The following is an 11686-nucleotide window of genomic DNA, read 5'->3' on the forward strand; positions in this document are numbered from 1 at the left end:
GCCTGGGGAGGAGGTTATATTGGAAGCAGAGTTTATGTAGGTGTACAGTAACTGCAGGTGATATGTACTTACTGAGCTTCTAAAGCTGTGTCTTCAGAGTCAGTGTACCAAGTGGTTCAACTTCCACAAGAGGGATGATTTTTGCTTTTAATTCTAACATTGTTACTCTGATCACCTTCTCCATTTATATTTAGAACACTCCTTGCACAGTTTAAATTTCTTACAAAAGAAGATTTAGGTTTTTGTAGTCAGATTGGTTTCATGGAAGTTAGAGGAAATAGAAATGAAACTTCAACATCCCAGAAGTTAATTTTGGTCCAGTGTGAATTATTCTGCAATTCTGCTTCATGCCATCAAAGTGAGAAAGATGAATGTAACTATTCATATGTTCTAAATATACTATGCAAAAGTTAGTTTTCTTAATATTGTATGTGCATCTGTTCTTCAATATGGTCTACACTCTCCCTGGCACTGCAAGACTTCAGAGCTTCAAGAGGAGCCTCAGCTCTCCCAAGGGCCTGGATGTATAGCACTCACCTCGGAGAGCCACAGTGCCATCATCAGACAGAACGTTGGGGTCCAGGAACACTCTGGCTTCACCCTCTAAGGAATCTTGCACATACAATACTCGCTGGTTCTGCAAACCTGTATTGTAAAAATAAAAATACCTGGGAGACAGAAATTCCCTGTATTTAGCTGTGGTGTTTTCTATTTGTAAGGTAAAACCAAACATAGAAACAAAAAGCAAAACTCACAAGCCCACAAACACAGAAAGGAGCAACTGCAGTCAGGAAGGAAGACGAGCGTGCACATCCCTCCAACGTCCTTCACCTCCGGCTAGTTACCTGAACTGCTTTCTGAATGCGAATAATTTATCATAGTACATTGGCTAAACAGAGACAAATGAAGACTGATTTGCTAGAAATAACACTAATATCAAACAAGGCAGTAGCTTTTAAATGAAGAAGAAAGCAGATTTTTTTAAAAATGAAATTCTGGTCTGCTTCCACAGCCAGGCTCCCAGGTGAGAAGTTCCGCACATTTTATTTCCCAAGGCAAGGGAGATTATGGGCTGGCAGCCACTACTCAACTATGGCCAACACTCAGATGGGAATGGCTCTTCCAATTAAGACTTTGTTTACAAAAGCAGGTGGCAAGCAGGGTCTGGCGCATAGACTACTTTGCTGACATCTGTAGAAGACAGAGAGGGACCAAGGAATTCCAAGCTAAATGTGTGACAGCGTATCCAAACAGTTTTTAAAAGAAGAGGTATGTTCAAACAGGTGCTAACAAGCGATGACTAGGAAGACTGGATTCACTAACTCTACTTTGTGGCCCATTCTTGGGGTAGAAAAAAAATGCATGTAACAAAATGTTTTCAAGTACTACAAACCAAAGATAGTATTAGAAGGAAATAAATCTCCACTGTTTGCATTCAGTCCATCGTTATTAACCACAAGTAAGGATTTCCCACAATCTAGCTTCACAGAATGTATATCTACTAAATTTCTTAAACATTATTTTATGAATTTGGAAAGCACCTAGTAGAACAAAAATTATTCTCATATTCAAGTTTCATAAGCTGCTAAGCTATTTCAAATGTGTACTTCAAACTTTAAGAAAGCATTCAGGGGAAGCCGTGGTGATGGTTCAGTGCGTAGAGTACTTGCAACATGAGAACCTGAGCTCAAATCCCCAGGACCCACATAAAAACCAAAAAATAGGATAAAAAGTGATAGCGAAGACTCCTGATACCAACCTTTGGCTTACAAACACACGCACACATGCACGCACAACCATTCCACACACACACACACGCACACACACACACAAACTTTAAAAAGAAGGCATTAAGATAAAAGATGAAACGTAAGCAATCTGACATACCTCTTTCCTTTCTTGAAGTGGCAACTATACTTGGGGTAGTCATACAATTCAGTCATTCTTTCTTTGTATAAACCTCTGATTGGACACTGCTCAAGAAACGGCACAGTAATCTTGTTCTGTGCCTCCACAAAAGCCTACAAAGAAATTAAATAGGACAAAAGGCAAGTCAGATATAAAATTTCACATGTGGAAAATTATCTCTAAGCATGTATCAGCAAAAGCACATTTTTTTTTTTTTTTTTAAGTAGAGTATGATAACTCATGCCTAAAATCCCAGGAGTCAGGAGCTAACACAAGAAGACTGCAGTGAATTCAAAGCCAACCTGGGCTACAAAGGGAGTCTCTGGTCAGCATGAGCTACAAATAAAACCTTGTTTCAAAGAAACAAAACAGCTGGGTGTGGTGGCTCACATCTTTAATCCCAGCACTTGGGAGGCAAAGGCAGGTGAATCTCTGTGAGTTTCAGGACAGCCTGGTGCACCTAGTGAGTTCCAGGGACCACTGGGGCTTCAGGGAGACTATGTCTCAAAAAAGACGAAAAAAAAAAAAAAAAGGTTTTTTTCCTTGACAATAACTGATTCTTACATGGAACTAATTCCATTATTGCTTACAAGCAAGCAAGAACTCATTAATCTCTCAAAATAATCCTTCGGAGAAGAGCCTTTTATTGCAGTTACTCTGTGTGTACATGTGCTATGCACACAAGTATGGAGGTCAAAAAACTTGTGGAAGTTATTTCTCTCCTTCCACCACGTGGGTACCAGGGATCAAACTTAGGTCATCAGGCTTGGCACAAGCATCTTAGGCCAGAGAAATGGCTCAGTGGGCAAAGATGCTAGACCAACTTTACATACAAGAAAACTGAGTCCAAGTGGTTTGAAAAGTTGCCCAACATTAGGTAATGTACTATTAATAATTTATATTTACAAAGCCCTAAGCTTCTGGGCTTCTTATTCAGCAGATAGCAAGTCCTGAAGAAGAAAGACTTAGAGAAAATTACATACTGTACTAATTTGCCTTCAATTGCTATTACAAAACACTCTGACCAAAACCAACTTGGGGAGGAAAAGGTTTATCTGGCTCACATCTCGTGGGTCACAGTTCATCACCAAGGGAGCCCAAGGTAGGAACTCAGGGCAGAAACCTGGAGGCAGGAGCTGAAGCACAGGCCAAGCAGGAATGCTGCTTACTGGTTTGCTCCCCTGGTCCATGCTCAACCTGCTTTCTTATACAATACAGGGCCACTTACCCAAGGATAGCACTGCCCACAGTGGGCTGGACCCTCCCACATCACCCAACAATCAAGACACTACCCCATAGGCATAGCCATAGGTCAGTCCAATGGAGGCAATTTCCCAGTTGAGGGTCCCTCTACTCGGACATGTCAGGTTGACAACTAAAGCTATCTTGCACACAAACACGAAGGCATAACACTCATACACATAAAATCAAAATAAATCAATAAATATTTGGATACTTAAAAGAAATGGAAGTGAATGGCACCAAGAATGTCAAGAAAAATGGTTCGTAAGAAAAGCAAGAGTCCGGGCTGTTGTGACACCCACCTTTAATCCCAGCACTCAGGACACAGACGCAGGTGTTTTACACAAAGTCAGCTGTATCCAAGTTCTAGCTTTTATTTGCAAGTTAAAGTTTTTTTTTACCTAGCATGTACTAATTTTAGAGAATAATGGGTTTCACTACGACATTTTCATACACGCATATGTAACATTATATTAGTCTTTTCTTGCAAGTCCTGTAAATCTTGGAACTTGGTTTATGACAAGGAATTCTAATCTTTTAATCACACCACACCTGGCCCTGATAGTCCTGAGCCTGACAGCCTACAGAGGAGCTCTTCTCCCTTCAAGCTGATTCTTTTAAACTAGTCACCTGGAAAAGACTGTGAGGTCAGACTCCAGACAATGGGGAAAAGAGGCAGTTCTCTTGAGTTAGAGATAAAAGGCCCCCAAGCTTCTGGGTCCAGTACGTACTTGCTGGATCTTAATGACCACACAAGCACAATCTGCCTTGCTGAATTACTTTCACTTTATCTGCATGTTCTTTGTGTGTGGTATAGATGGGGTCCTTGGAAATCAGTTTTTATTTCTAATGATTTGAGGGCTCATCCAGGATTCTAATTCCATCTAGGAAGAAGTTCAAAACCCTAACTTTGGGGAGATGCATCCCACTACCTCGTTGAGATGACTCCAGGGCTTGGGCATTTGGAACTTCCTGGATTGGTAATGATCAAGGTAGGAAAATCTCTTGGCAATGTAGGGGACCAGCCCAAGAAAACCAGGCAACTCTGTGTATAGACCAAAGAAATGTCATGGGGATGATAAAGTACAGTGTTGGCAGTCGGGGCATTCTGGGGGTTGGTGGACCCTCATCTACAGTCCCTTCAAGGGAATTTGTCAGAGATGGGTGAAGCAGCAGACTTAGGAGCAGACTCTCCACGTTAGGGTTGGAGGGGGAGGGGTTAAGCTTCTAAGGCACCAGCATGGGAAATAATTAGGCCAAATTGAGATCTAATAAAAATAAAAATAAAAAATTTTAAAAGGGGAAAAGGAATAGAAAATAAGAAAGAAACAGATTCCCCAGGCGTAGGGAAATAATTCCTCTGGGTCACTCAGAGGCATTCTCTTCTTGGAAGAAGGGTGAATGATGGTCAGGAGGACCACACTGGTTATTTGGGAAAACATCCAGCAGGTCAGGGGAGGATCTGGCACACCAGAAGTTGAATTCCCCAACGAGCTCCCTAGATAGGACAGCAATAATGAGGTCCCTGGGGAACATACGCAGGGGTAGAGAGATGGTGCAGCCATCAAGGCTAAGGCTAACAACCAAAACACCAAAAGTTTGGTTCCCAGAATCTAGGATTTCTTTACTTTTTCTCTAAAGCTTCCCTCTTGCTGCCATGTGGCTCTAAACCTGCATGGCCTCGTGGCTTTTTTTCCCTCATCCCCTCCGTTCTCCTACTCAGGAAAAGACTGTGAGGTTGGACCCCAGCCACTGGGGAGAAAGATACAGTTCTCTTACATTAGGGGTAAAAGCCCCCCAAGCTTCTGGGTCTGATGTATACCTGCTGACTACGTAACACACCCTTCTGCAAAAGTAAAATCTCCCTTGCCAAGTTGTTTTTGCTTTGTCCACATGTTCTGGATGGGGTCCTTGGACTTCAGGTTTTATTTCTAACACATATAATATACTTTGATCTGTTTGCCAAGCTCCATTACCCTCTCTGTCCCCACTGCCCCAGTTAAAAAGTTTGTAACAGTATAAAAAAAGTCTTGGCCCTGTAGTTCATGTCTGATTCTTGGTAAGAAATGAAACAATATGACAGTACCAGCTCGACCTTCAATAGGTTCCATCAAATGTCTACACATAGCTATTAGGAAGAAACCAGGAAGTAACTAATGCATAATATATTTAGAATGGCACACAGAGATGCACTAGCATCTATCCACTTCTAGAGGAACTCAAGCTCTCAGGGTCCATTCAGGCTCAAAGTGGTGTGTTATGCAGACAAATACACTTTGGGTTCTCCTATACAAACCACCAACCCTGTCTGGAGAACCATGACCTTTTGCTGAAAGAAAAGTTCCAAAACTCATTAATGCTTAGAATGACTTGAAATGAAAAGAATGTAGCACAAGAATACAGAGATTAACAGCTTTGCAAGAGAATAAATCAAGAAAAATAAGATTGTTACAGATCCCATTCTCTTTTATTTCATTGAAACAGAAAAAATTGAGTCCCTCAGAAATGTAATTAATTCTAAGTTGTTTATTGCTAGGGTTGGACAAACTTTGCCCTGTTCTACTTCTAGAAGGCCCTTGAGCTAACCTTGAGCTAAGAAAGGTGTGTGTGAGTGTGTATGAGTGTGTGTGTGTGGTATGAACACATGTGGATGCTTGCCCATGTGCAGGCCAGGGGTCAACCTGAAGTGTCTTCAATTAATCTCCACCTTTTTTATGAAACAGTCTCTCACTGAACTTGAAACTTGACATTCAGCTAGACTATCTGGCCTGCAAACTCCAGGGATCCTCCTGCCTCTGCCTCCCCAGTGCTAGGATTCTAGGCATGTGGCTTTTTATGCAGGTGTGGGTAATCTGAATCCAAGCCCTCATGATTATGTAGCAAAGACTTTAACCACTAAATCATCTTCCCAGCCCCTGGGGGTTTTATATTTTTTAAGGTATCAGTGTAGGATAGAGTAGAGGTATGGCTCAGAGAGATAGTGCTTGCCTAGCATTTGAGGCCCTGGGTTTAATCCCTGGTATTTTAAGGGGAGAAAAATGAGAAAAGTTAGGGATAAAAACACAGCTACATGGGTTGAAATGCCTAAAACTGTCACTCTACACAGAAAAGTTTTGCTCATCCATCCAACATTACTGCAGTGTGACATGACCATCCGAATAAATAGGCTGACTCTTAAATTTAGCTTTCAAGAGTGAGCCTGAACTCAGCATCACACTTATTTCCCTAAAACCATCTCTTTCCTAGAATTGTGCTGATAAAATTGTCTTGCTAGAAAGCTTTCCCTAAAACTGTGTCCTGAATCTGACCCCACTCATAATTTTACTCAAAATGGTTTCTCCAGATTCAATTGGGTAAATACAAATGGGCTCCACCCTAATCTGAAGAGACCAACCAGCCTTTTCATCCCTAGTTCTAGAGTATCTCACGCATCCAAGGTCAACTGTCCTTCCCAGCCCCCACTGAGTTCTATGAGGATGGGGTACCGGTTTTCGGTGCTTTGATCTGTTAATTCTTAAGCATTCATTCCTTATCTTTTTGGGTGGAGTACCAAACTGAAGTTCCCTAGGAAAGGAGATGGGGTGCCAAAGTCACAAGACTCAAGAGCACATGGTTTTGCTGGGGTTAACTGAAAATCATTAGCCCAAATTATGTCCATTAAAAGTAATTCCCACACGATTAGAATTCACTCAGTGTGAAGGAGGAAACTAGTTATTGCTTTTAGTTACACAATTGATACATATCTGCAAAAGCCAGAGGGTGGCAGCAGTTTGAAGATCACAAAGTGTGTCCAAGATTATAACCTTGTTTTAGATGGAAGGGAATACCATGCCAGCTTCACAGATAGGGAGACAGAAGTATGTAATGTTAACACCTGGTCAAGGTTATGCTGTAGCAAGTTAGCAGGAATTGCATTACAGCAACAACAGTAACAGTGACATACTGGATGTGGAGATGAAGGAGAAGAGATGGACAGCCTGAGCCACCTGTGAGATTTTCTGCTACTTGAACTGGGCTGGGTCAGGAACATCAGGGGGATGAGGCAGCCATGGCTTTCCTGACCCCAGGATGTGCTACCACAGATCTGGGCGTTGTAGAAGCATCGGTGATGGGTCTGAGGCAAAATCCTGCTACCACAGGGCACACGTTCTAATGGGGATAAACAAAAAGAAGCTAGACAGTTAGGCAGAGTGTTCAGCTTCAAGAACACAAGGAGCAAGGGTAGAGAGACGGCTCAGCAGTTCAAAGCAGTGGTTGGTCTTGCAGAGGACCCAGGTTCAGCTTCCAGCAGCCATATGGCAGCTAACACCCATCTGTAACTCCAATTCCAGGTGTTCTGACCCCCTCTTCTGGCTTCCGCAGGCATTGCATGCACAGGAACACTTACACACACACACACACACACACACACACACACACACACACACACACACACACACACACATACAAAGAACACACTCATACACATAAAATACAAAGAGTACAATCAGTGGAGCAACATTGCTACTCAAAGAATCAACTATACAACCAGGGCTGGTCCCTCAAATGCTGGCCACCAGTTGGATCACAATGACACATGGACAGAAACTGAATGTTGAAAATCTTAACAATTTGACACTGCCATGATACCACCAACCCACAATGGCTTAGAAATGCAGAACGCAGTCACTTGCAGAACTGGAATACATCGAGAGAGAAAGCCCTTCCTGAAGCAGACAGGCAGAGAAACTCTTGGGGAAGGGAGGGAAGGTCCTCAACTGAGGTCTGAGGGCTGTGAGGGAGTGGCCGGGCAAAGTGGGATAGAGCTCCAAGCAGAGACAACAGCAGATGAGTAACCCTGGCAAGTAGAAGAGCTTGGCAGGCATGAAAAGAAGGAAGATCAGCAGGCTGGGAATGAGGACAGGAGGCACCAGCTGAGGCCAAAGAACCCGATGTCTGAGGCACATGTATGACGTTTCTGTCCTCTATCCAATGCTAATAAAGCCAAGGGTAGGTAAGGACACAGGAAATGTAGTTTTTTTTTTTTTAAGATTACCCTTCTTTGGTAGAGAACAGACTATGAGAATGCATGCGAGAACAGAAAGAGAGACCACCTATGAGACTGAGGCAGTGGACCAGGTGAGACACGGCCCAGTAGAACAGCTGGCCTCTGAAAGCAGCAGGAGTAAGCACGGCCTGGGAGTGGAGGCCGGGAAAGGGGCACAGTGCACACTAGTTTACAGTATTCATGGTGGCTTTCTAGAGGGCCTTCCCAACACATTCTAAGGAAGGGTTCCCATATTGAAATTCCAGCAAGTTGAGGGTCTTCGCTTGTGCCTCCCTTTCCATGAGGGTTCTCGAAACTCCTACGGATCTGCATAGCTATCAGGCTGCCTACAGAGGGTCCAAGAGTCACAAGATCTTCAACAGATTGTTGATTTCATTTCTTCAGAAAGGCAAAATTATAATCATCTATAGTTTTGCTACTTGCTTCTTTGACCTTTCTCATACCCCATAGCATAAAGACCACAACAGAATGCATCTCACTCTGAAGCAGTCACTTTGGCTCTTCTCATATACAAATGTCCTGAAACTGTTACCCCCATGCATAACAATACTACAAGTAATTTAAAACTAAACACATTCAATTTTGTTATCTCACATTCACAACTTTTTTACTTTAAACAGAGCAATATTTAAAAATTGTAGCTTCTAAGTCAAGTATTTAGATGCAAAACCTAACAGCATTTAAATTACTAAAAGTTTCAAGTTCTTTCATAAAACATTTTTCTTAACTTAAGGAAATTCTTTTCATGAAGGCTGGGGGCAAGTTTTCTGAAAAGAAACTTTATTCAATATAGGGTTCCATAAGATGTCTAGTATTTCTGACACTTTAGGAAAATATCTTCTGGTATGTATGTATATAATTAATATATATGGTTCTTGGTTTAAAAACCAGAACAAATGTGGAAGAAAGGGCAGAGGTAAAGATAAAAAGGGAAACCCTGGAAGAATCATCCGGTGATACGTAACAGGGAAAGAGAATTCGAACCCTTTGCTTCTCAAGGAGTTTCGGCCTCTACCGTAACAAGAGTTTATTAATGTCACTGAAGTATGACAATCCATTAATAGTGCATGCAGTTAAGCTTCTAATGGGGATCAACAATGGTTGTTTTAATTAACTTTAAAAAATTTTATTGAGAATTTCATACATGCATACGAGGTGTTTTAATCAAATCCACATCCACTCCCCCCCCAACTCCTCCCATATCTCCCCATCACTTTTTCCTGAACAACTTTGTGTACGTTTTTTTTCTTTTTTTGAATGGGGCTTTTTGCTACTCTAACAGTCCTCCCTCTGAAGAGGTAACCCTAAAATCCCAAATACTTTTGACATTTTTGGCCTTTGGAACAGAGCATGTTGCTAAGAGGCCCAAGGACATTTTGATATTTAGCTAAGAAACTGGCTACTTTTCTTTGGGGCCTTTTTCCCCTAACTGCCTAGGCCAACTCCTATCTCCTATTCTTATAACACCATCCCCTGAACAGGTTACCCAAATTGCCGGTAGGGAATCGGGACGCAGATGGCTCTGGCTTCTTCCATGCTAAAGAGGGATGCAGAGTGAGGCAATTGGGGTACCCACCCCCTTCAGTAACTGGTCTGTCTAAAAGATTCCCAAATTGCATAACTCTTAACTGTAGGGAGAAAAGTCCTTGACTAGTGCCTAGGAAATGTAAAGGCAAGAGTAATTAGCACTATAAGTTCTAGACAGGGAACCAGAAAAAAGTCAAAACGGCAAATTTCAAATGTTCATATCAGAGTCCACTGGAATTTCTTGATGAGAGCTTCCAAAAGCATTCCTCCATTGGGTTCCTCCTCATTTTTCTTTTGTCTGCCAAGGCTGGACTCAGGATTTGTTTTCAGGCACTTTGATAGCTGTTGGAGTGGCTACAATCAGTGTCAGTTCCCTCACAAAGGCTTCTTGGTCCAGGCTCTCAGGCTTTCACAGTTTGCATTAGTAAGTCAGCTGTAATTCTGATGGGCTTTCCTTTCTATGTGACTTGTTTCTCTTTTGCAGCTTTCAGTGTTCTCTCTTTGTTCTGTACATTTGGTGTTTTCACTATGATATGCCGTGGGGAGTTTCTTTTCTGGTCCTGTCTATTTGGTGTTCTATGTGCTTCTTGTATTTGTATGGGGATATCTTCCCTTAATTTTGGGAAATTCTCTTCCACAATCCTGTTTAAGATCTGGTCAATACCATTATCCTGAAATTCTTCTCCTTCCTCTATGCCTCTGATACACAGATTTGGTCTTTTCATGGTGTCCCACATCTCTTGTATATTCCATTCCTGTCTTTTTTAAAAATTTCCATTGTCTTTGCTTGAGTCGTCCAATTCTTCAACTTTACCCTCCAGGGTTGATATTCTGTTTTCCATTTCATTCATTCTAGAGGTGAGGCTTTCCCTTTTGGTTTCAAGTCAGCTTATTGAGTTTTGCACTTACTTCTTCATTTCTGCCTGAGTTTTCTTCAATGTTTCTATCTCTGTTGTGAATTCATTCAGAAGTTTATCCCTATTTTCTTTTAGCTCTTTGATTTGTTTGTTCATGTGTTCTTTAAATTTGTTGAATCCCTTGATCATGTTTATGATTGTTCTTTTAAATCCAGTGTCCTGGGTTATCTCTGGGGGTTCTCCTTGTAGAACTCTTCTACAGGACTAGTGGAGTTTGGTGGGGACGCAGTGTTTTGGCTTTCCATTTTATTCTTTTGCTGTGATTTTGGCATATGAATTTCTTTAGTTGTTTGTGATTCTGGTATAAAAATTAAGTTGAAGTTTGTTTCTGTTTGTATTATTGGTGTGCCTTGGTTGTCTTCTTATTGGTTATGTAAAGCTGGTTGGTCCAGGTTTCAGGTTCTCTCAGGTTTTATTTTGGAGGGTTCAGATCAACTACTCAGGAGCTCCCACAGAAGCCCACGTCAGGTTCCAGTCAGGTACACTCAGGCTTCCTTCTAAGGTTTGGACCCCTACTAGCGGGACCTCACAGCAGAATCTGGTAAGTTCCCTAATGGGACGCCGATTTTCAGACTCTCAGGTGGTCTGCTGATTTCTAGCCCCTATGCCAGAGGGAGTCCAGAACCAGCACTCTCTGGTAGTCTGCTGAGATCTCAGCCCCTACAATGGTGGTTGGATCATGCACTCTCAGGCTGTCTGCTAAGGTCCCCAATGTAGGCTTTTTTTTTAAACCTGCAGAGGACCAAGTATTTTTTTTTTTGAGACAGGGACTCCCTGTAGCCCCAGCTGGCCTAGAACTCTCTCTGTAAACAAGGCTGATCTCAGTCTCATAAAGATCCATCTGCCTCTGCCACCCAAGTGCTGGGATTAAAGGCATGCACCACCACAACTGGCTAGAAAATATATATTTTTTTAAATAAAGGGAAACTACTCAAAGCTAAGAAATCTTTTCATAAGGCTGGGTGGGAAGCTGCACACCTATAATCTCAATTCATGGGAAGTAGAGGCATATCGGTCATGAATTCATTCATGGCTGGTCTAAGCT

The 11686-nt window shown here is 42.0% G+C and overlaps 1 protein-coding gene across 1 annotated transcript in view; it reads right to left on the minus strand.

The window, feature by feature from the left end:
* Positions 1-11686, minus strand: part of Prep (prolyl endopeptidase) — a 124795-nt gene that overhangs the window by 91445 nt on the left and 21664 nt on the right. Inside the window, exons 3-4 of the mRNA XM_008850296.2 lie at positions 1888-2021; positions 538-668 (exon numbers count right to left, since the gene is read on the minus strand). Of these exons, the coding sequence (XP_008848518.1) occupies positions 538-668; positions 1888-2021 (265 nt within the window). The remainder of the gene's footprint in view (positions 1-537; positions 669-1887; positions 2022-11686) is intronic.

This window comes from Nannospalax galili, unplaced genomic scaffold (assembly GCF_000622305.1).
Source record: "Nannospalax galili isolate Female #2095 unplaced genomic scaffold, S.galili_v1.0 scaffold324, whole genome shotgun sequence".
Lineage (NCBI taxonomy): Eukaryota > Metazoa > Chordata > Mammalia > Rodentia > Spalacidae > Nannospalax > Nannospalax galili.